This window comes from Rhinolophus hipposideros (genome assembly GCF_964194185.1).
Source record: "Rhinolophus hipposideros genome assembly, chromosome: 24".
Lineage (NCBI taxonomy): Eukaryota > Metazoa > Chordata > Mammalia > Chiroptera > Rhinolophidae > Rhinolophus > Rhinolophus hipposideros.
In genome coordinates, this window is record NC_138070.1 from 33,380,885 (window position 1) to 33,406,903 (window position 26,019).

The following is a 26,019-nucleotide window of genomic DNA, read 5'->3' on the forward strand; positions in this document are numbered from 1 at the left end:
TACTTTTAAAGAACGACTGAGTCAAAGAAGAAATTAGAGGAAAGATCAAAGATACATAGAAACAAATCACAATAGAAATACATCCTACCAAAATTTTTGGGATGCAGCGAAAGCAGTTTTAAAACGGAAATTTATATCATTACAGGCCTATCTCAAAAACAAGAAAAATCCCAAATAAATAACGTCATGTTACACCTTACAGAACTAGAAAAAGAAGAACAAATGAAACCCAAGGTCAGCAGAAGAAAGGAAATAACAAAAATCAGAGCAGAACTAAATGAAATAGAGAACAAAAAGACAATAGAAAAAATTAATGTGACAAAGAGCTGGTTCTTTGAAAAGATTAACCAAATTGACAATCCTTGGCTAGACTCACTAAGATAAAAAGAGAGAATACACTGATTACCAAAATCAGAAATGAAAAAGGGGACGTTATCCCGGACACCACAAAATACAAAGGATCATCCAAGAATACTATGAAGGACTATATGCCACCAAATTCAATAACTTAGAAGAAATGGACAAGCTCTTAGAAACATATAGCCTTCCAAGGCTGAACCATTAAGAACTGGACAATCTAAATGGAACGGTCACCAGTAACGAAATTGAATCACTCATCTAAAATCTTCCCAAACGCAAAAGTCCGGGACGAGATGGCTTCACCAGTGAATTCTACCAAACCTTAAAACAGGATCTAATACCAATCCTGCTCAAACTCTTCCAAAAAACTGAAGAAGAGACAGTACTCCCTAACTCATTTTATGAGGCCCACAATACCCTGATACCAAAACCTGGGAAGGACAACACACACAAAAAAAACTACAGACCAATATCTCTGATGAGTACAGATGCAAAAATCCTAAACATAATTCTAGCAAATCGGATACAACAATGCATTAAAAAAAATTATTCATCACGACCAAGTGGGGTTCACCCCGGGGCACAAGGATGGTTCAACATCCGCAAATCCATCAATGTGATACATCACATAAACAAAATAAAAGACAAAAATCATATGATTATATCAACTGAGGCGGAAAAAGCATTTGACAAGATACAACATACATTTATGATTAAAATATTTAATAAAATAGGTATAGAAGGAAAATACCTTAAGATAATAAAGGCCATACATGACAAGCCCTCAGCTAATCTCATAATTAATGGTGAAAAACTGAAGCCCTTTGCTCTACGTTCAGGAACACGACAGGGCTGTCCCCTATCACCTCTGCTTTTCAACATAGTGTTGGAAGTCCTTGCCAGAGCCATCAGGCAAGAGAAAGAAATAAAAGGCATCCAAATTGGGAATGAAGAAGTTAAATTATCACTCTTTGCAGATGACCTGATGCTCTATATAGAAAACCCTAAAGACTGCACCAAAAAGCTGTTAGAAACAATCAACGAATACAGTAAAGTTGCTGGCTACAAAATCAAATTACAAAAGTCCATTGCATTCCTATATACTAACAATGAAATCTCAGAAAAGGAAATACAAAAAACAATTCCCTTTGCAATTGCAGCAAAAAGAATAAAATACCTAGGAATAAACTTAACCAAGGATGTGAAGGATTTATATGCTGAAAACTATAAGACATTTTTGAAAACAGTTGAAGAAGACACAAAGAAATGGAAAGACATTCCATGCTCCTGGATCGGAAGAATCAACATAGTTAAAATGCCATATTACCCAAAGCAGTACACAGATTTAATGCAATCCCCGCCAAAATCCCAATGGCATTTTTTAAAGGAATAGAACAAAAAATCATCAGATTTGTTTGGAACCACAAAAGACCCCGAATAGCCAAAGCAATCTTAAGAAAAAAGAACAATACTGGAGGTATCGCACTCCCTGACTTTAGCTTGTACTACAGGGTTACAATAAGCAAAACAGCATGGTATTGGCGGAAAAACAGACACATAGACCAATGGAATAGAATTGAGAACCCAGAAATAAAACCTCATAACTATGGACAGATAATTTTTGACAAAGAAGCTAAAAACATACAATGGAAGAAAGACAGCCTCTTCAATAAATGGTGCTGGGAGAATAGGATAGCCACATGCAAAGGAATGAAACTGGACTGCTATCTGTCACCATGTACCAAAATTAATTCAAAGTGGATCAAAGACTTAAGCATAAGACCTGACACAATAAACTGCATAGAAGAAAACATAGGTACTAAACTTATGGACCTTGGGTTCAAAGAGCATTTTATGAATTTGACTCCAAAGGCAATGGAAGTAAAAGCTAAAATTAAGTAATGGGACTATATGAAACTTAAAAGCTTCTACACAGCAAAAGAAACCATCGACAAAATAAAGAGGCAACCAACTGAATGGGAGAAGATTTTTGCAAACAGTGCCTCCGATAAGGGGCTAATATCCAAAATATACAAGGAACTCATGAAGCTTGACAACAAAAATACAACCCAATTGAAAAATGGGCAGAGGACCTGAAGAGACATTTCTCCAAAAAGGACATACAAATGGCAAATAGACATATGAAAAAATGTTCAACATCACTAATCATTAGAGAAATGCAAAAAAACCCCACAATGATATCACCTCACCCCAGTCAGAATGGCTATCATCAACAAGACAAATAGTAACAAGTGTTGGAAAGGCTGTGGAGAAAAAGGAACCCTCATACACTCTTGGTGGGAATGTAGATTGGTGCAGCCGTTATGGAAGGCAGTGTGGAGGTTCCTTAAAAAATTACGAATAGAATTACCATATGACCCAGCAATCACTCTCCTGGGTATCTACCCAAAAAATTTGAAAACATTTATACATAAAGACACATGTGCTCCAATGTTCATTGCAGCTTTGTTTACGGTGGCCAAGACATGGAAACAACCAAAATGTCCTTCGATGGATGAATGGATAAAGAAGCGGTGGTATATATACACAATGGAATACTATTCGGCGGTAAGAAATGGTGATATAGGAACATTTGTGACAACATGGATGGATCTTGAGAGTATAATGCTAAGCGAAATAAGTCAGACAGAAAAAGCAGAGAACCCTATGATTTCATTGATATGTGGTATATAAACCAAAAACAACAAAAGAACAAGACAAACAAATGAGAAACAAAAACTCATAGACACAGACAATAGTTTAGTGGTTACCAGAGGGTAAAGGGGATGGAGGGAGGGAGTTGAGGGTAAGGGGTGATGGAAGGAGAACTGACTCTGGGTGGTGAACACACAATGGGATTTATAAATGATGTAATACAGAATTGTACACCTGAAATCTATGTAATTTTACTACCAATTGTCACCCCAATAAATTAAAAAAAAAAAATGTAATGACTACCTTAAGAACTTAAAAAAAAAAGGGAAAAGAAAAGAAGCATAGTAAGAGTTGATAAGATAACCGGGAGTATTGCCAAAGATAGAACAGAAGAAAGAATGGATTTCAAGAAACAAGATGATGTAATAAGGGAAAGACAGTATGCTAATTTAGGCAGTTAATTCCACCAAATCAACCCTGGAGATGACAGAATAAGATATGGATGCCTGCTAACCCCTTCTAGTCAAAGGAAAGGTAAAAATTCTGTCATAGAAGAGTCATTGCATATCCCCGTGGCAATCTTGTGGTTACCACTGTGCTTTCTAACCTCCTCACCTTCCCCCTTATCTCCACCCACCCCTCCCATCTAGCAACCCTCAGTTTTTCCTCTCTGTCTCTGAGACTGTTGCTGATTATTTCATTCATTTATTTTCTTTAGAGTGTGAGGGATATAAATGGTAAATGTCTAACTATTGTTTTGTGCACCTGAAACTAATAAAAACGTTAAGAAAAAAAAAGAGTCATTGCCCCAGATTCTTGTATGTGAAATTTTGCCTAGGGCCAGCCTCTGTTAGAGTTGGGGGCCTCATTTACATAAAATAGAATCAAACCAAAAAACTATCTTCATCACATAATTGAAGTCAGCTTATCTTCTCCTAGTTCTTGAAGATTTCAGGAATTGGAAAAAAATCTACAGCGTTAGACACTGATATAAGCAACTCCCCTCTCAGTTTTTTGCTCACGTTATCCTCTCAGTGAGGCCCACTCTGAGCACTTTATTTTAAACTGCGATCTTCTGCACTTCAGATGCCCCTTATCCTTCTCTATTTTTTTTTCCAAAAAGGACTTATCACCGTATTATATTCTACGTAATTTTCTTATAGCAATAATTGCTTATTGTGTGAGGTGTGATCAAAAAATACGGTGAATGCTGCTGCCGAGTGCCATCCAACAGAAAGGCAGGGGTCTTCAATATAGGAAGCAGCATGTCAAACCTTAGTAACAGTGTGTGACAAGTTTCAACTTGTTCGATGCAGTCAGTCGGGAGTGAGCTATGGTTGAGAAAAGATGTGTTTTAAAGTGTGCAGTAAATCATCCTCCATCATGACAACGCTCCATGTCACACATCGCTTATGGTATGTGGCAATTTCTGTCAAATAAAAACATTACGGTGTGTCCACATCCCCCTTATTCACCCAATCTGGCATATTGCGACTTCTAGTTCCTCCCCAGAGTCAAAATGACAGGACATCGAGGCCGCCACAACAGCACAACTAAAAGTACTCACAAAAAAGGACTTCCAGAACTGCTTCAGAAAGTGGCAAGAATGGTGGGATAAGTGTGTTCAAAGCGAGGGGGGTGTTTTGAGGGGGATTAATGGCAATGTGTCTTTTACTGTAATAAAATTTTTTAAATTTAAACATTCACAGTATTGTTTGATCACACCTCATATGTCTCCCTCCCACTAGAATATAAGCCCTAAAAAAGCAGGAATCTTATCAATTTTGTTCACTGATGGGTCCCAAGAGAATGGAACAATGACTAACACATACTATACCTTCAATATATATTTGCTCAATGAATGAAGAGTAAGTGGTTCCTTAATCTCCAAGCCTCAAGTCCTGTCAGAATCATTTTGAGCCATGACTTTAAAATGGGTTGATTAGGGAGACCGAAACCAGATGTGAGATTAGATGACATCAGAAAATATTCCTATGTATAAATAAAAATTAGAAGTGAACTTTTTTAGCAAATGTTTATTTATATCAAAATACAAAACATTTCTGAAGCAAAGTAATGTTACATGAGACACAATTAAATACTAAACTTCTTTTAATCAGTTTAACTTGCAACACTCCCAGGATACCTTCAGGGGCTACACATCTTGTCATGTGATGTGCCTATTTTCCTCTTTTTGTTTGCTTATGTATGTGTTCTCTTGTTTTGATTTTTAACACACTATATGAACATGCAGTGTTACTGGTGATGAGTTGGTTAGTAGCCGGCAAGCCTGAAAATACCAGTGAGTGGAGCCTGGCCTGGCAGCCTGAACCACAGTATGCCACAGATTCATTCTCTCCCTCATTGAGTTTGGGGTGTCACTCAGTTTTTAACTGACAAGAGTGTAAGGCCAAAGGAGTCACTGTGCTTGGTAGCCAGGGCAGGCATTATTGCTTAGGGCCACAGAGCAGGCATGGCTCAGGAATCATCTCCAGTCAGGTCTTCTTTGTGAATTGGGAAGAGTGGGAGGACTGCCAATCAGAGCCCACCCGGAGGGGTGGCAGCTAGCACAGGCCCAGATCCAGGGTCAAAGGACCCTGTAAGAGGAACCCCCTTTTCCAAGAAAGCAAGAAAGAGCAATGAGAGCTTCCTCCCTGTCTTGGAAGTCTGATTTGGTGGTTGGAAATGCCTACCTTTTGGACAGGCCCTTTATAAATGCTTCGAGTTTGCAGACTTTGAAGAAAAAGCACCTGGTGGAGAGTGTAGCTATTTCCATACACCTCCATTTCCTGACAGCAAGGAAAGGGAAGGAGACAGGAAACAGGGGAACGAACATGCTCCCCTCTGCAGTACCACCACCACCCCACTCCCAGAGCCAACCTGGGTCACCCTTTCAGGCCCCCAGTTAGTGCATTCACTTTGGGATTGTGCACCTGTAAGCACACCCACACACACGTACACACGCAAACACACCAGCCCTCACACAGGCATACACATTCACACATACGCACAAATGCCTGATTTCCTTTCGGAGTCTACTCAGAAAGCAGAATGGTGTCCCACCTGCATCATCATCCTCTTGTCCGAGGGGTCGCCTTGACCCACAGGTCCCCAAGACCCAGCCCCAGGCTTGGCACCCGCTGGCATTCCCAGGCTTTTGAGAAGAGGGTGAAAAGAGCAGAAAGCTCACCAGAGACACGTTATACAGAGTGTAGACTGTGTTCATATAAGGCTTTGGTACAGCACCGATTTAATGTTCTTATAGTTTGATTTCTAAGTTGTCTCTTAGAAGAAGAAAAAAAGCTTACTGAAAAAATAGTGTTTTTATTTACTTTGAGTTACATACCTGAAGTTCAAAAAGTAAGCCTCTAGTTACCATTCAAGTTCACACTCAAAGGTGTTCTGTGTGCAGCTGTACAATTTGTTGGTTTGTCTTTAACAGTTAATCAAAGTCAGCCAACCGATACCATGAAGTCAGCTGCCCATAACTAACTTTAACCAGTCCATACATACAGAAAAGAGAGAAGGAACACAAAAGCCACCCCTATGTCTCCCACCCCAAACCCCTAGGGAAAAAAATATCAAATAAAAGACAAAATACAGCAAATTGTACGGAACCAGAAGGACGAAGGAGGTTCAGCCCAGCTGGCCTCTTCGAGAACAGCACCATAAAGCACCCTAGCGCAGTTATGTTGTAATACTCGACATTCAAGAAATGGAAACGAGGTTTGAATAGTTTTCAGAAGACTTGGCATGGTTGGAGGGTAACCCCCAAAGAAAGTTGAAGAAGGAAATAAATGAGTTCGAAATGAGAGTAAGAACTCCCACGACGAAACTGATAGCCATGTCCAGACTCATTAGAAAGGAAGAACTAATGCAAGAGGCTACTGGGCATCTAGAGGTATGAAGTTTTTAAGAGGTTTTGGAGAGGCAGCATCGGAAGCCCCCCCCACACCCATAATGCCTAGTCACCCCACTTTATATGTCTACAGACCACTAGGTGAGATGAGGAAAAGCAATTTGTACAAAATTGCCTCCAGGTGTGTGATGGAAGAATTATATCTAGGATGATAAATTTCTCCTGGCAAAGAAGAAAAGTTGAAGATAAAAGGAGCCAAGTGTCACTGACATGAAGCATGATGTGGTCCCTTCCAGTCAGTGACTGTGAAAAAGGAGCACCTGGTGAAAGCACACACCATCCATGCCCTCAATCTCTGGCCCCACAGATGGTAGTTAGGAAATTAAATCCGAATGAGGCATTAACACATTTTGAAATTGATGCGTACAACTTGGTAAATGGAGCTTTAAACTGCTATTCTCTCCTAAACCAGCCACTCCCCTTGTAACATCTCCGTCTACAGTTCCAGCGATCAAGATCCTTCCATATTACATCCACTCCCAGTCCCTGGACACTGTAGTTTACTAAACAACAGGAGAGACCCCACACTCCAATATCATGGCCAATGCCTTACAGACAGGAAGTGTGCTGGATAGGTTCTCCTCTTCCCCTCCTCCTACTTTTATATTGCCCACAGTGGCTCAACTTGAACACCTACACAGAGAGGAGTGGAAGGGCCTAGCAAAAAGCCAAAGAGCAATGGACAAACCCCTCTTCCTCAAGCTACTAGTTGATGTAAAGGGGAAAAGGATAGGGCGTACACTGATCTTTGGGTGAGCAATTCCCAGTGGATCTGTCTGCTCCAAACACTCATTCCACAGAGCAGATGTAGCATAATTAAAACAACTTTATAGTGTCCTCCGCCACCTGCCAAAGGGAAAAGCACTCAAACTCAATACCCCTCCACTACATGGGAACCAGGGAGTATGGCACAGGCACGTGGAACAGCTCGTGTTCCTAGAAGTGGCTGTGGGCCTCAAGGGCTTAATCAGAGCACCTACCCCACCAACCTGTCCATTAACGGAGAGGTTCAAAGACAGGACATTTTGCTTATTCCTTGTATAATCAGATCTCATTTGATTTGTGCCTTTGTGAAAGACTGGTTCTTCAGAAGAATTAGAGATCTTTGCTGGGCTATCTATCCTTTCCCCTCCAATGTCCACTCTTCACCATCTTTCTGAGGGCTCATGGCCAGAATCATGGAAAGGGCAGAAGTGAGCATTATATCCCCTTCAAGCTCCGTAATTTCAAGGTATGGGCTGTCTCTGGTCTTCACTTTTCCTCACATAACTGAAGGGCCTAGTTGTAGGCTGTGGAATGGGATGGGATGGGAATGTGCAGGTCAGTGACTCCTGGTCTCACATATTTTGATGCCACTGAGGTTTCTAAGGATCAAGCCTTGGGTCCAACGTGAAAAAAAGTAGAGTTTTAGTATAACCCTAGACCTAGTGGAGGTACTAACCCTCTGAGCGGCCTGTGATGCTCAAGTGATTATTCTGCTGGTTGCACGTGCACCAGAAGTGGGACGCATGTACGAAGGAAGAGAGGAGGATTGCTCTAAGAGTGAAAAGAACAGTCATGGGTGGTGCTCTTTGTGTGGAGGCTTTGGTAGGTTGAAAGGGATTGCAAGCGGGAAAGGGAAATAGAATGTGCTGCCTTTTGTCTTGCTCAACCTCCCTGAAAAACCTTACAAGAAACATCTGGCTGGGCTCTCCTTTGGCCTCTTTAGAAAACTGCCAGATTAGTCGCCTCCAAGGATGGACACACAGCCACGTGGCCCCAGTAATGGAGCCCTTCCAGTACTGCACGAACAGAGCTCATTTTTCCTTCAATGTCCTTGGGAAATGGGAAGTGTTTTAAGTGGGCAATCCCAGGGTCTGAAGGACAGTGCCTGAGTCAGGGACAGTGACCCATAAGGTCTACACTGTGGAGGCAGAAGGGGCAGGAGTCAGACTCAAGCTCTACCCCACCCTACTCTTGCCATAATACCCTCAAAATGTTAAAGTAGCCTTTCCCATGGCTGAGGCATCTGAGTTCCTCGAGTGACCAACCTCCATGAGACAAAAGCTCTTGGACAGCATGACATTTGGGTTGAGGAGGAGGGGTTAGTATTGCCTCTTTTTAATGGACACGCAGGACAAGAGCAGAGAGATGGCAGCTACAAGTCTCTCCTGGCTGCCTGCACCATCTGGCCCTACATCAGCTTCAAACACATCATTCTCAGCTCTTGGCAAGTCAGAAGAAAGAGCTAGCACCCAGGGGACGACTGCTGAGGCTGCAAGTGCATGGCTCTTGCAGCATATATGAGGTCTTGAATTCTCAGAGAGGTATTCTTAGGGCACACAAAGTTTCTTGCTCAAACACAAGTGAGCTCCTACTCCCCAAAATCTCCAGTTCTGGGTCAGATTCTTCTGATATATACTGTTCAGTTCTGTAAGTCCCAAGCCAGGTGCCAGAAGGAGTTTCCACCTGGCCCCATCCTCCCCATTATGCCCAAATGTCTTCTCTCACTCCTCATCCTCCACTCCGTGCCCAGAATTGGACCATTCCATTTCCAATGCCACTTTATTTCCAATTAAAAGAGTAACTGAGAAAAGCATATATGATATATTTATACTAGATATCACATTCACACTGGTTCCAAGAAACTGCAGCAAGAATAAGCAGGGTGTTCTCCAAGATTGAACCCATGCAGTCAGCCGCACAAAGCTATCGTGAGATGCCTCCCTCTCACCACAACACCCTCCAGGAGTGCCTGAGTCAAAGTGCTACAAACCAAGTCAAGTATTGTAAGCCCCTAGGTAATCTTCACTTTCTCTGTTCTAATACTGCTGAGTCAGATTCCTTCAGAGGAACTAAGTACCAACCCACAGCAACATGGGGATGAATTCAACTCTCCATCCTCGCTATATTAAACACCTGCGCCAAAGCATTCAAGCTACAAGAAATACTGTGGATCCCGGTTTGGGGGGCTGTTCGTCCAGGAGCTCCCACAACCTACAGCTTACTTGTCCTTTCTGCAAGTGGATTATTTGTTTTGTTGTTTTAAATTTTTTCATATATACACATTTCCATCAGAAATACCCAAGCAACTCTGAATAGTGTCTCGAAGGAAGAAGCATAGAGGAAGGATGGGGACGGAGCGGCGTCAAGGTATGAGCTAGAATCTCAGGCCACCTGGGAAGGTGGTCCTGCTCCAAACATCTCTAAGCACAGGTATAAAAATAAAGCAAACTATGACTTCATATAGATATATAGATATATAGATAAGCTCGCTAGATAGACTTTATATAGGTTTTCTGCCTATGTATATATGTGTGCTGAGGGCACCAGCCCCCACTCCTCTGGCCCAGCTTTATTCTCCTGCCCTCCCATTTCCCACTCCCGAGATGTCTCATGTGCCTGAAGCCTCCCACTCACAACTACTGCCTTGTGTCTACCCACCCCCTTACATAAGTTCCCCTGTCTCCTTAAAATAGAACAAATTATATATATTTATATAATTTTATTTACAATCTCCATAAAAAATACACTAAAGATCGTGTATTACTAATTTCACCCTCCTACCAAAACAGAGGTTGCCTAGCAGAGAATGAGTCAACTAAAAAGAGGCCTGATGCTCCTCAAGCGAATTAGTGTGTCCCTAAAAACCTCTTCTATACACACACACACACACACACACACACACACACACACACACACCACACCACAAACACATACCACACAACAAATACCCACACAACACACACAAATACCCACACACCACAGGACATACATACACACCCCATACGCCACCAACACACACACACCACACCATCCACACAAACACACCATACACACAATCTCATACACATACTCTTACTTCCTGAGCCCAGGAAAGGAACACAGAATAGACAGCTGGCTGGAGGTTAGAGACCAGATTGAGAACCTGGTAACCGCAGAGGGACGGGTGAGAAAATCCTATTTCTCTTACCCAGCCAGGACACAGTCTACCTATGACAGCTCTCTGATTGTTCATAGTAGGCAATATAAATATTTGTTGATAGAGTGTTTGACAATGTCCCTTCCAAAGATTGCAACATGACCATGAGGATGTCTATTCCCCTCTACCGAAAACAAGGTTTCATTGATGCCCTAAGCCAAAGGAAGCAAAAAGGCCCGACGCCCTCACGACCAATATGAGGAGAGTTGGCATTTGCCTCTTCCACCTACATATGTGATAACCCCACACATGGCCCAAAAGCATGCTTGTGGTATTTCTAAGGCTGAAAATGCAAATCCCCCCGCCCAGCCCAAACTTTCTCCCCCCCAGATTCCCAGCCCAACCCAACCACCTCCCCAATGTAAACCATGCACGAATTCAAGATCCCTGGAGCAATAAAGAAGTGGGGTGAGGAAGGAAAGGGAACCTAATTGGTGTGTATATGGGGTTGAAGGGAAGAGCTTGCCCTAATTCCTAAAATAAACCCAGGAAACCCAGTGCCAGGGAGAGGTGGAGCATATTTCCTAAAGACCAGGCCCAGACAGACATTAATATCACATGTAGTGGGATGGGAAAGGCAGAGGGCCATGGGACCCAGGACAGGAACTGAGAATTTGTACCACTCTAACTCCCTAACCTAGCTCTCCGGGCCCGTGGTAAAAGTGACAACTATGTCATCATCCCTTTTCAGAAACCCTAATTACTGCTATGGAGCTACCACAGAAGAGAAAATCCAAGTGATTTCAACCGCTGCTTGCTATTTTACCAAAATATGTAGCAATCAAGATACTCTGACTCTTCCTTCTATGAGGCGTGGCCAGCCATTAATGATGTTTGTATTAAGGCTTAATTGTTCCTTATCCTACACAGAAACCTTTGGAGTGTAGAGGTGTCTTTGGATCAGACTCAATCTATTGTGAATTATTCTATCAACTTAAAATGAGGTCATGAACACACTTCTACCCTCTCAGAAACCCAACACATGAAACATCTGGTGGGTTTATTATATTTGCTCATGAAAGCCTTATTTGAAAGTACAGACAGACCGGCCCAGAAATAAAACATTGGACCAGTGTGGCCTCACTACCAGTCAGAGGGAAGGGTGGTAATAGACACCCCTAACCAAACCAAGTTGCTAAGAGTGCTGAAGTCCAATCTGAGCTTTGATCGTTGGTTTACTGACTTCTTCTAAAGAAGAGATTTTTAATTCTGCCTCTTGATCTGAAAGTCGGAAGAGTTGGAGAGAAAAAAAGAGGACAGGCATGGTTGGTCTGGTATCAGGGTAAATCTCTTTCCCCTCTTATGTCAACCAGACTGGTAGTCCTAAACTATCAAAGTAAGAGAAACTGAGGACAACCCTCTAAGTAGAAAGCCGCTGTGTAACTTCATGTCTGAAGGCAGTCTCTGTACCTCAATAAGAAAGGGTAATAAATGCAGAAGTCAAGCCCCAGTCCCTCCTCTCCATCACCAGCAGCAATGTCTCAGGAACAGTGTCAGATCATGGAAGGCCACCTGCCATTTCTGCTTATGAGAAAAAACATACGAAGCTCACAACAATGATTCTTCCTTCTCCACTGACACAGAACAACTGGTGATAGCCTGGGGAATCTCAAGACAAGTATCCTAGCTTTGGGCCTGAGGAGACCCCAGTAACAAATAGATAAAGTTGAAAGACATCACAAAAATACGTCCATGTTTAGTTTGGGCACTTAGTGTGATAGGCTAATTCTAGCAGAAGCAAGGAAGTCTAGCTAAGAAACAAGACCTCTTCCAAGATCCGGTCTGGGCCTATGTGCCAAGACTCCAAGCCCACAGTCTTTTTGCAATATCTATATCACCCTCCCACAACTTCCCCCCAAATGAACTTCATCGCCACCCCTTTCCCACCTGCCCTCATCACAGGGTAATCACTTCTCTTCCTTTTCTTAGGATGACCTCTAACCTGTATGCTGCACCCTTAGTGGTAACTAAGTTATCATGTGCCCCAGAGAGAAAGGTTAAGGCTTGATTTGATGTCCCCTGGCTTTGTCCTGTCTTATCCCAGGATCCCCACTTCTTACTCCATGACTGACCTAACTCTCTATTCCCCTTTCAGCCTCATAGATACCTGGCGAAAGATCTTGACCTCCTCTCTCTGCTCCAGCTCTCTATCTCCCCTTTCTGAAACACCTATGCAATTAATTACCTATTTATTTTTGATCTGGATATTAACACACCTCCTGGGCCCTCTCTCCAAAGCAACAAGTACAGCCCCAAGGGGCTCCATGCCTCCAGCCTGCTGAGCCTGCCTCCCTTTATTCTGGAGAAGATAGAAAGGCAGAGCTGGGCCAAACAGGTCTGGTGAGAATGTGCACTCTTCCCAGAGGGAGCCACCCATCTCTATCCTTGGGCTCCTTCCTGCTGCTCCCCAGCAATCCCTGTGATGCTCCCCAAAGCTCCTTTACATGCAAGCAAAGCAAGCCCAAGATTAACCGTGAGCTTTTCTTTTCTTATGTTTCTCTACATAATAATAAAATGTACTTTATGTACAATTCTTCCCCAACCCACCCCAACTTCCAAAAAGGTTTTTTCTAACAACACTGGAAGAAACAGCTCCAGCCACACACACCTCAATCCTAGATTCTAATCCTGGGGAGTGGCAAAGTCGCCCTGGTGCTCACTGAAGTCTGTTTCTTCCCTGAAGCTACTGTTTTGTCAACCTTGCCAAAAAAAAAACAAAACCTAGTCAGGAAATTCTGAACCCTACCCAGTTTCCTCTGCATGAAAAAGGCACAGGAAAACAACTGAAATCAGTTCAACCCCAAATATTTTCAATCCTAAGTCAAAAATAAAGGCAGAACATTTAAAAGTATTAATAATTTCTCACCTCCATCCACTCCTGCTTGAGATTCCCCCAAGAGCATTATCATGGGACACAGGCCCCTCCTCAAATGGGGACACAGACCCTGCTAGTCCTGTGGGATGAAGCAGCTTTCCTGTTGAGAAAGTGGATTCTCAAAAGGCCCCTCACACCCCCACATCTCTCAAGGAAAGCTGCTAGGGAGATAGACTGGGAGATACGGTTGGCAGAGTTCACCAGCACAGGAGGGGCCATAGCAACAAATGACAATCCACACACATGACCCCACTCCTGCCATGAAACCCATTCAGTGTGGTCAGCCAGCAAATCAAGACACAGGACTCCTCGTTATTGCACATTTTCTTTCCCCAAATAATTGCAGGCTCAGATCCCTTGAAGTGCTTTCAGCCTCAAGCCCCTTCTAGAAGCATCTGACCCTTTTCCTGGTCTGTGAAATCACCTAAGGCTGAAACAGCCATAATTTCCAGTCAAAATGCAGAGTGGAGAGGCAGACAAAAGACTGAGACACAGGAATAGATTTTTATCTGTGTTACTTCTTACTTCTATTGCAAGGCTACCAGACCATAAAAGGGGGAGTTTGGAAGACATTTGATCTCCCACAAGGTGGATCATGAAAGTCCTAGGAAGCTTAATAGTGCTCATTGCAATTGTTCAAGGGCAGAGTACGAAGGACATTTAGTCCCTAGAAATGGCTACACCCCCATCATGCACACATTCACAACCACACATGTGCACACACCCAGCACTTAAGTCTGTGACATCTTGACCCTCCATCATATGGACAGAGGGGGCTGTATTCTGCCAATTTCCATCACAGTCCTTAAAGGAAAGACTGAACTAGCTCCCAGGGGTATAGGAAGGCTGCTGGCCTTCAAAGACACTGGCGCAAGAAGGAAGACCTCTTGGAAGGAGGAATGAGTTCGAGGCCATTGAGAGAGGTTGGCCTTGTGTTCTCCAGCCTTGGGCATGCCCAGCACAGCTGCCACCCAGTGGCCAGCACAAGCAGTGCTCCAACCATTTGGTGTGATGTGCTGAGCAGCAAGGGGCACTGGCAGAGGACGAAAAGAAGGAAGGAGTCAGCACCTTTGTTAGCACTGCGATAGCTCACTGGTGGATCCCCCGAGATAGCCATACCTCTGAAGTACCTCTGAAGTACCTCAGCCGGAGCTTGGCTCTCAGCCTTGTATGGCATCCTACAGAAGCAAAGCCTTCCACCTCACCTTCTCCTCTTCTTTTATAACCTACAGGGCCTAGAATTCCCAGCACGCAGCTTAGAAAGTTTGGCCTAAGTCATCCTGAAGAGCTACAGCCCTGCATCGACACTCACACTGCAGCCAGGATCCGGCCTGGCCTGAGAAATGGTATGCCCTGAAGAGCAGCCAGAGGTTACCAACTGACCTGCACGAGGCCCCACGTGCCCCCTGAACGGCATGCAGTGAGTCACGCTGACCGGGGCGCTGAGACAGACGCAGTGCTGCCTCAGGAAAGAAGACAGTCACCCAACCCTCTGCTCTTCCGTTTTGCTGGCGCTGCCTCCTGGTGGAAAAGTGGACTCAGATGCCCAGAGAAGTGCGCTAGCTGGAAGGGCCAGGCTCCAGCCCAAGGTTGTGGGGCCAGCCACAGAGAGATGAGGCAGTCAACAAGATAAGGGCCAGAAACTGCCCCTTTCCCCCTCTTCACCTTGGCTCATTGTGTTCAGAAATGAACTGAGGCTGTGCGACTTGCATGGCGGACCCCATGGGTGGAACTGGACCCCATTCTCTAGGCGACAGAAAAGGAGGGCGAGGGTCTGTGTGGCAGAGAACTCATCCCTAAAATGGAAGCCCCCAGCAAGGAGCAGCTTCCTGGCTCTGAGGTCCGACCTGGCCTAGGTCACCGGGCTGAGCCTCTGGCAACTGCAATGAGACTTGCAGATGCCGCCAATGCCTTGACTTGGCGAACATCGAAGCGGGTGACTGGGGAGGCGGATGTCCCCAAACCCAGCAAGACAGCAGCACCAGGAAGGAAACACTTCAAAGAACCTGATAGCCACCTTTATTCTGTGGCAGCTAAAAGGGCAGGCTCCTCCACGAGAAGGGAAGAGAAACCAGACGCACCCCCATCTGCCCTCAGGGCCTTCTGCCCTGTGTGTGGGCGGCACCATTATCTTACTGGAAGAGAGAGAAAGAGCCATCTTTAGTTGTTTTAAGATGACCTCACAGAAGCTTCTGGGTGCTGACGGTTTGAACTAGGACAAGATTTTGGCAGAGAAAGGCTCAGAGCCCAGGCCCTTACCTACCACCCCTTCCACCTTCATTCCCAGGCCTCAGCCAGTTCGCTTAAGTAGAACTGGGGAAAGAGAGGGAAAGCACCCCCAGAACCCAGAAATCTGAGGCATCCTAGGTTCACCTGATGCCATCCTGTTGGACCTGGGGTCCCCAGGGTGGAAGAGGGTCCAGGGCAGAGATGAGCCGGCAGGCAGCATGTGGAGAACGTGGAAAGGAGCCACCGGCGGGCTCCCCACAAGTGGCAATTAATCAATCTGGGAAATTAGCTTCCACAAAAGGAAAGGAGGAACCCAGTCAGCAGCTTTGGAACAGCACTCCAGAGGGTGCCGAGCCAGAGGCTGAATATAAATAGAACAGCAGCAGCTTGGTGATCAGCACAGACGGCTCCAGAATGGGAAGCCCTTTGGACCCAAGGCTCCAGGCCCTGGCTGTACCAAAAAGGACTGACGGAGGAGCGCAACTTTGTGCCTCAGGGCCTGCCTCTCAGCCCTACTATGAAGCAGCTTCCACTTCTGAGCCAAAGTGTGAAAGGAACATGTCAGTCTGGCCCTTTGCCTGCCACCCGCTCTCCACCCAGGAACCAAGAAATACAGGCTTGTGTTTAGTCCTGTGGTAACTCATTGCTCAACTCCCAGTACAGGCGGCTGGAAATCACAGCAAGCTCCAGTTTCTGCTCTGGATGGGAGAAAGTAGAGAGTCAAATGGTGAATTCAGCTGAGAAGGCATGAATCCTATTTCAGGAAGAATAATCCCCAAGACAGACATCAGGGCACCCAGCCAGGTCTCTGCCAGTCCTACTCACAAGCCTCAGCTGCCCTCTTCCTCCTTCTTTCACTGACCACAGAAATAAACAGCACTTTGCTTCAATGTACATATATATACACATAGTGAAACCCGCCAACTACATACCTATGCGTCTTTATCTATATCTACATATATGTAGAGTTAGGAAGGCAGGACGGAGGTTCAGCCCTCTCCTGGGACTTAAAAACTGAAGCAGAAGCAGAGAGCAGTAAAAGCCACTGCTTTCCTCTTCTTCACTTCCAAAGATCTTTGAAGAGGTGAGAGAAATCAGTCTAGCAAAGCAGGGAGTGGTGGGGAGGAGGAAGATTTCTCCCTGTCCCCAGTTCACTTTCTGATCTCCACCCATAGCCAAAATATCTGCCCTAGCCCCATGTCCCAAAGACGAGGCCAGCTGGCCAGGATTTGGAGAAGACTCCCGCTCTGGCCAGGGAGAGAACAGAGAGAACAATGGTCTGAGCAGCCCTCAGAACTACCAGCCATGCCATGTCTCCACTGACTAGGAAGTCGAGACCCCAGCACCCATCACCATGTGTCCCTCCCTTGCACTCAGCCCAGGATTCTCGCTGTGGGAGCACTTAGAGTTGTGTTGTCACAGGAGAGTGGCATGGCCGGGGTCGTCATGATCCATGCTGTTGAGAATCGCCTTCTGGTCTTCTGGAAGCTGGCGGTGGCATAAGTCCGAGAGGCGGGCAAAGGGGTCCGGCCGAGAATGTCTCTTCTTCTTTCGGAGGCAGACAGCTTCATCGGGCCACAGAACCTGAGAGTTTGGAAGCTGCTGAGCCTGGGAGGCAGGACCATCTAGGAAGGAAGAAGAGGTGCACGAAACAGATGAAAAGAAAAGAAACTGAGTGAAAAGGAAGATCGCAGCCTCTCACACTCACCAGGGCACATATTCTGAGTTTCTGGTATTAAACAAAGGAGTCACCTAAGTATATGGGGACCAGAGCAAACAGTAGCAGAGAAACCACCTTCTTCACCACAAGGGCCACCAATACCCCAAGTGTGCTCCTCTAGTTCTCACGAGAGCCAAGAAGGTAGAGTGCATCTAGTCAATCAACATTTACGTTTTATTTAATATTAAGTATATTTATTTAATATTTTTTGTCTAATACTCATTTTTTTTTAATTAAAAAAAGTGTTAATATATCATTTTTTTAGTGCTTCCTGGGTAAGATGCATCATTCTAGGTACATTCAAAACATTTTTTTCATCCTCCACCCCTTCCTCTCCCCAAAGCAATGATGGATTTTAGTTATATTCAGTAGAGTCAGACATGGCCCTTCCAGACTTCCAGGGCCACTCCTGTGCCTCATGGCCCTTCTGGGGATACAGAGATAAAGCCTTTGCTTTCTGAAAGATTATCCGTTAATGTGGGGGTGGGGAGAAAGAGACAAAATGTAAAGACTTTTAAAAGTACAGAGATAAAATTTTCAGATACTGTGAGTGCTACAAAAAAAAGGTAAAAGAGGCACTGCTACTCTCTGGAGTAACTCTTGAGTTGAGTCTTGAATTATGAGCTTTCCCAAGATCTGAGGAAAAAGTGTACCAAGCAGAAGGAACGGTAAGTGTGAAAACACTAAATTAAGAGCAAATGTCACATATTCTGGAGACAGGAGGATGGCCACTGGGGCTAAAGCAGAATGAGCAGAGGAAGTGAGGCAGGGAAGATAGGCAAGGATATCATCAGAAGCTCGAAATCTGTTCTGGTTTCAGTGGGAAGTTTCTGGAAGGTTTTAACCAGAAGTATGTGTGTGTGTGCATGCCCATGACCAAAGGAGAGAGTATGTTATTACATTTCCTAAAGATCACTCTAGTTGCTGTTTGTACAATGTACTGTAGAAGTAGTCAGAATGGAGGCAGGAAGACCATTTGGGAAGCTATTTGAATAGTCAAGGCAAGAGAGAAGCATGAGTCAGAATTAAGTTTTAGCAGCGAGACAGAAAAAAAAAGTGGTCAGATTTAGGATATGTTTTAAAAGGTGAGCCAACAGACCTTACCAAATGGATTGGATGTAAGATATAAGAGCAAGAAAAGAATCAAGAATCAAAGTTGAAGTAGCCTGAGTAACTGGGTTGGTATCAACTATTTATGAAATTAGGGAAAAACTGAGAAGAAGTAGATTTGGAGAGGATTGTCAATAATTCTATTTTGGACATCATAAAGTCTTATAAAACACCCAAGTGCATGTGCAGCAGGCATCTGGAAATATGAGACTTGAGCTCCTGGAAGAGATCAGAGCTAAAGACATATTTTGGAGTTGTTAATACGTAAGAGAAAAGGACCACTGTAAACAGAATAAGAGAGAATATTGGCATCCGATGTGACTTTTTTGTAAAAGAAAGAGGAGGAGGAGGAGGAGAAGGAGAAAAAGGAAGAGAAGGAAAGATAGATGATAGATAGATAGATAGATAGATAGATAGATAGATAGATAGGTGATAGATAGATAGATAGATAGATAGATAGATAGATAGATAGATAGATAGATAGATAGACAGATAGATAGAGATAGGTTTTAAACTGAAATGAGTTTACATGAGTCGAAAATTCAGCTTTGGGTTCCAATTTCCCACCTAAACCCAAAAAATTCATTTTATTTTTCTCTGCCTCAGTATTCCCATCTATAAACTAATAGGATAATAGCACTGCCCAAAAGCTAAGTAAGAAATGAGTGCTCACATTCTCCCCAAGATTCCAGGGGCCTCTGTATAACACTTTTCCATAACCCAGTCTCGAAAGAAAGTTACTCTACAGTAGTTATTAAAGATCTGCAAAAAACCATTCAGCAGTCCTGTCTGACAACTTGTCACATTCCTAAAACCATTGGTAAAAAGAGAGTACATGATAAATGTTAACGAATTTTCAACATCTAAAACGGGGCTGAATAGAGGTGCTGTCTACAAGGTGAGGAGATTTTACTCTATCTCATTGACAAAAACCTGGTCAATCTGCAGAAGCTGGGTCCATGCCATGATGTTCCCTAAGCCCTGAATAGGACCCCATAATTCCCATGACCAACTAGAAGGCTTGATACGATAGAAAGGAAATACGTAAGGTGTATTTCCAAGGTGTATTACAGAATTGAAAAAACTAAGATACTACTTATGTTGTAAAAAAAAAATACATTAAAACAATATAGTGTCTTTTCTAAAGGTACACACCTGTGCACAGAAAGGTTCTGAAAACACACAGAGCACTGAGAGGGATGGTTTCCAGATGGGAGGAAACAGAAATGAGAGGACAACCAAGAGATTTTAACCTCATCTTCTCATTTTTTACATGAAAATTGTATTTGTGTATTACTTGAAAGTTAGTGTTAAAGAGAAACAAAGAACCAGGTAAGCTAGTGGATTCAATTCTAGAGAAAACCCAAGGTTGAGATCCTGAGCCAAATCCCATAAAAACGGCGGGCAAAGTAGAAAAAGAGGAGCATGGCATCTCTCGCCATTTACCGGATCGTTTCTTGGACTTCGAAGAGCCCTTGGATGACTTTTTGGGCTTCTTTATTCGTTGGTATTTCAGAGCCTCCAGCCTCTCAGGTGCAGCAGCATTCCCGGGTGCAGGTGGATGGGTTCTGGAAAGGGACAATTAGAGAGGAACAGGTCAGCTCCCAGAACAGGGAGCTTTTGATGCGGGACTGGAAGAAAGGCAAATAGCTGGCCCATAGGAGGACAGAGTACAGTTCAATGGAGTCCCAGGTGTCCACAAGGATTCCTTGACACCTGTCTTTCTATTGCTCCTGGAAGGGAGAAAACCTAGTAGAAAGCTCCAGCAGTGGGAGGCCTACCTCAGATGGAAACGAATCTGTAGAGCAATCAGAAGACCTAGAAAAGGGAGAGAGAGAGACTTTAATAGGAAGCCCCGTCACACAGAACTCAAGCTGGGAAGAGTAAGGTCAGAGAAGGAAGCAGCTTCAACTTCTGAAGTTTAGGAATCATCACAATCAAGACCTTTAAATGAAAAGTAAAAGAGTAGATTAAAGCAGGAGGTGAGTAACTCCAACCCCAATTAACTGTCCTCCCCCAGAAAAAAGAAGGCCAGGGCCAAATAAGAAACCCGGCTTCACTAATCTCCTACTGCTCCGTCTACAAGATCTAGGCAGCTAACAGCAACAAATACTTGTCATCTACCAACATTTCAGCAGGACTGTATCCATGACCCTCTGCAGATTGGGCTCAGATTTCTTTAGTCATGTTAAGAGAATAGTAGAGGGTGGAAGGAGATCATAATTGTTAGTGTCCAAGACTGGCAGCTTTGCAAAACCCATGACATCTGTAGCTAGTATCCAGTGAATCTCTATATTTTAAGATTCAACAAAGAAACCGAGGTTGTTAGGAGAGACCATGTATATAGGTTTCTTTTTCTCCCCCAGTTGAGTGGATGTTGCCATTTGCCTGATGGATCAAATGCATGGTTAGTCAACAACTTAACTGAAGCCTGTGCAGCCCAGGTGACAAACGGGACCAAAGAAAGCTGAGAGGATAGGCTATCTGTGACAATCTGTGCATATTGGAGAGACTTTTTCAAGAGTCATACAAGAAGAAAATCTAGAAGGTATGTTATCAATGGCATTTCTTCTCAAAATAAGCCAAACTTGGAGCCTGAGAAATAAAGCGGGGAAAAGACAGACAGGTCACTCTTTCTTTCCCACCAGTGCTCACATTAGCACACAATCAGGGAAACAGAGACATTCTAGGGCCATGGTGGACTGAGATGAAAAACACTCTGCCTCAGTCCCCACATCTCCCTCTTCCATCTCCATCCCAATTGGTTTGGGGTGTATCCTGATTAAGAAGAACAGATAACCCTGTGAGGGGAAAAGAAGTTCCCAATGGTGAGCAAGCAGTCCAAAGTATTTTGTAAAATGACAGTGGGATGGCAAGATTGCAGTTGCATTGCCCCAACAATGGGTATCTTTGTGGGAATGAGGGAAGCAAAAACTTACAGACTAATTGTAGATAAGCCTCTGGTCTCTGGGGTTTCCTGTATTAATTGACAATGAAGCAACCTTCATCTTCTTTGATGGATGTCATCCTTCCACCGCACTTCAATAAATAAAGTATCAAGAAGCTCCTCCAAAGTTCAGGTCAGAGACAACTTCTTGATTTTCCCCTGATAGCACGGAGCTAAGAAGTCACACCTACCTGTGCACACAGGCACATACACAGTCTCATAGAGAAGTAGTCCACTCACCATTAGAAGTCAGGTCTTCTACCCCCAAAGCCCCAATCTGCCAATTCCCCATTCCTTCCTCTTTCACAAACTCCACAGTCTACCCACAGAGAGCTATGCATCAGCAGCAGCAGCTGGAAGGGAATTTGGAAGGCGGGCAAAGGATGGAGATGGGTAGGGGCGTGAGGGGGCTGGTGGAATGTCCTCACCCCCTTCTCATCCTTGACTAAGGCTTCTCATGCTGCCTAAAAGGAAAATCAAAGATATGAATCTACTGTTCAGGTTATGTGTCTCCTGGCCCCACCAAGCCAGCCTCTTCAGAGAAACCATACGGATGAGAGCTGTATGGTCTGAGGCGTATGACAAGCCAATGGACCCAGGGAACAGTGCTGTAAAAACATACTCCAGGGTGTTTCACTAGGGCATGCGAGAAACCCTGAAAATTCCTATGGATTCTCCAAGCCAGGTGAAACTTCCAGGGATGTTTTTATTATAACAATCAACAAATTGTTACCATTATCATTTTTATCATACAGAATTTATTTACCACTTACCATGCCAGGCACCAATTTATGTTCTCTATGATAATTTTCTTTAATCTTTACAACAATCCTAAGAGCTAAATACTACATTGACCCCATTAATCAGATAGAGAAACTGAAGTTAAGCCAGGTAGCTTCTCCAATAATCCATTTATTATGTGGTAGAGCCAAGACTGTCAACACTAGGCTAAACTGTTTTTCCAACTTCTTCCTAGTAATGCAGGGATAGAAGCTACATCAAAGAAAAACACTGCTTCCACACATCATCTGAGAAATTCATCTGCCCCAGAATGCACTAGCTGTAACAGTCACTGATATTCTCAGCTGGCTGCTTTAGGCAAAAATTCCCAAACAGTAAATCCATTGAGGAGGATAAGCCAGTTTTCCCTCGTGAAAGAGCCAAGCTCCAGCCCTTCCAGGATACCTGCTGTCCACCTGTTTTCACTTTTGGCTCAGCACTCAGACACAGAAACATGACAGAAGAAGGCTCCTGGAGGCACAAAGACACAATCCCAACGCAGGAGAAAAACATAAACAAGTGTCCAGAAGGACAGGAGGGAGGGGGGAAGGGGGCAAAATGGGTCTTTATTTTTAGCAAATTATACAGAAAAGACATATGAAATGGGGTCCAAAAGACTTTACCTACAGTGTATAAAGCCCTTTGGAATACACCTGGCTCCCTTTTCTAGGAAGGGTGACCATGTCCCCTGTCAATGTCAAGCCCATCTGGGGGATTTTCAGGTAATGAAGCTTTTGGTGCTGGTGTCTTTTAGACAGTAGGAAGCATGGGTTAAGCAGTTCCATCTACCCCTGGAATAAAATTGGCAAGTAAACTTGAGGTTGACCCATAGGTGACCCAATCAGAATAGAATCCAGCCCTGAGCTCTCCACGAAGTTGAGGCCCCAGTTCTCTTTCTAACCAGACTCAATTCTTCTCAAACATACAGGAATTCTGCAAAATCTGTGGTGCTCCTTCTGCCACGAAGAAAGAGCATTACGGAAAGGTGAAGACCTCAAAGCCTAGGGTTATTTCTGGATCTTCCATACTTGTCTTCCCCATAAACTACAGTTTTCTATCCCAGTGGTGTTCCTTTGCAATTCAGAACGACCAAAAATAGCTTGGAATTTACTCTCGTTTTTTTCTCTCTCTCTTCATAAAATCCATAGAAAACCCAAATCATGACCATTCAGCTAAGCTTACCTTAGCTGCTTAGCTCTGTGCTGACCCAGAGTAGTGGAAGAAAGACACAGCCTGATTCATAATGCAGGCAAATTACAGGACAGGAAAGTAAAAATCCAAAATCCATTAAGGACATTTCCTGCCCTTAATGCCTGAATTGCTGACCATTATGACCCAGTTTACAGCTATCTTCTAGTCAACAGGCAGAAGCAATGATTTAAACAGCATTTCCATCCTCTTCTTAATTGCCTGAGAGCAGACACTGCTTATCTGACTACACATTGTGGATGGAAGGCCGAGGAAATCTACACACGTACAAGGTGTAGCCAGGAAAAAGGCAAATCCATTCTCCATATACAAAATAGAAAGCCAGGAGTCTGGAGGTCAGCTGCTACTCAGCTTTGACCACAGATGGTACCTTTCTAGTGGGATCAGGGCACAAACCAAGTGCTTGGCCTCAGAAATCAGGAGAAGCTTATTCCAAACAGAAGCTCCTGCCTATGACTCACGTAGTAAAAGGGGGCCCCATCCATGCTCCCAGACCCACCTGCATCAGGGAGGCAAGGTCGGTATTAATGCGAAAGGGTGTTAGTGGGCAATATGAGAATAAGGGTGCTACAGGTATCAGACAGGGAGCTGAGAAAAACATTCAGCCTCCCAGCCATTCACAAAAGGACAGGTCCACGCAATACAACTCCCCATTTTGAGATGGGAGTTGGGAAGGAAAGAAAGGGGAGAGAGAGGAGGAGGAGAGGCAGGGAAACAACTGCAGGTGTGGGGAAAAGGAACAGGAGAGAAATTGAAGGAAACAGGAACAGAGTGAGAACAGACGTAGACAAGACGTGTCACATCTTCTCCAAGCAAGACTGAGTGGAGACACATGCAAAGGCGCAGCATGAAGATAGCATCTGAAGAGGAGCTTGACGCCTCCCAATGGCCCCAGCAGCTACCGTGCCCAGGGAGGGAGGCCCTCAGCAAGCAGAAGGGCGAGCGGTGGCTCCTGCTGCCCAGCACCATCAAGTTCTAACTCTAAGGCTGCGGGAGGATCTTATTCTCCTAGGCTGGGGATGCTGGCCAGGCCCAGAGGAAATAATGCTTTCTCATCAGGGTCCCTGGTTTCCGGGTGTGCCCCAACAGTGAGAGTATGATAGCTGAGCTGTCTCAGATCTGACGCAGTAGGACAATGGGGGGAGAGAGGTCAACAGTTGGGAGGGGGAGTGGCAAATGAGAATGGGGTCCAGGCACTTTTCAGGAGTGAGAGCTGGTCCTGGAGCTGTCACACCTCTGGGAGTGACAGAGGGTCATAACTGGGGCTACAAGGAGGGACAGTAGGGGAGGCGGAGGACGGTCTAGTCACTGTCACTCTAGAGCATCCACCCGGCAGGCCACAGCAGACCCCTAGCTGAACTCACAAAGAATTCCTGACCCCTCCATGCTCTCTCAGTGCTAACAGCTAAAGTGGGGGCCCCAGCTGGCCTCATACAATCCCATAGCCTGTTGGCTACTACACTTTTATAACTGCAGATTGTAAAGAAATAGCATGGCATTCTCATTATGGGACGCTTTTCTTATGACTGTAGATATATAGTCCTGAGTTGGAATGATCAGCCTTCCTGGACATCTCCAGGTGGCGAAGGGAGGCAGCTGTTTCTCACCCAGGGAAGTCAGAGGCACCAGAAGAAGGCTCTCCCTCTCCCATTTGAGTGCCAGGGGCCTATATGTTCCCAGAAGCATGGCAATGGCAACTGTGGCAAAAAGAAGCATGTTCTCAGTTACCATGAGAGCAAGAGAGCCTAAGAGCCTCTTTAAGAGACTTGATACCCCTCTAAATGCCCGGTTCTCAAGACCCCCCCCCCAAGACCTGGAAGAAGGTAGGAGATGTGTCACCGTGGTGGAGAGCAGAGGAAGGAGTGCAGTGCTCCATCCCCATGTTTGCCTCTTGCCAACTCAACTTCCTTCTGCCTGGGGAAGCCTGTGCTCTTCCTTGTGGAGCTCCTCCCAAGACTCTCTCCCTATAGATGTCACCTGAAGGGGTCAGAATTGGCTACTACGGGGACCTTGAGAGTAATTTGAACCTGAGGGCAAACATCTCAGTCTTGAAACAGCCAAGAACAGGCTGCAGAATGAAAGAATCATAGGAAGTGGTGACATTTCCCTGCCCTTGCCCTCACAGAACCAAAGGTGATCTGGTCCTAAGGAAGACCCAGTGGTTAAGGGAAGGACCTTGGCCACACCCCCATCCTGTGCTCTGTGAAAGGACCATTAGTAAGAACCCAATAAGACAGTGAGGGACCAGTCACCC

General features: G+C 44.6%; 1 protein-coding gene across 8 annotated transcripts in view; it reads right to left on the bottom strand.

Moving 5' to 3' along the window:
- Positions 1 to 5,038: 5,038 nt before the first annotated feature.
- IGSF9B (immunoglobulin superfamily member 9B) overlaps positions 5,039 to 26,019 on the bottom strand; it is a 58,495-nt gene continuing 37,514 nt past the window's right edge. For 3 of the 8 annotated variants that reach the window (XM_081037105.1, XM_081037104.1, XM_081037103.1), the window contains exons 19-20: positions 20,276 to 20,397; positions 5,039 to 17,624 (exon numbers count right to left, since the gene is read on the bottom strand). In XM_081037105.1, the coding sequence (XP_080893231.1) occupies positions 17,416 to 17,624; positions 20,276 to 20,397 (331 nt within the window). In that variant the 3' untranslated portion in view covers positions 5,039 to 17,415. Of the gene's footprint in view, positions 17,625 to 20,275; positions 20,398 to 20,610; positions 20,648 to 24,470; positions 24,484 to 26,019 lie in introns of those variants that run through there. The other 5 variants (XR_013992490.1, XR_013992491.1, XR_013992492.1 and 2 more) reach the window with 5 other exon arrangements.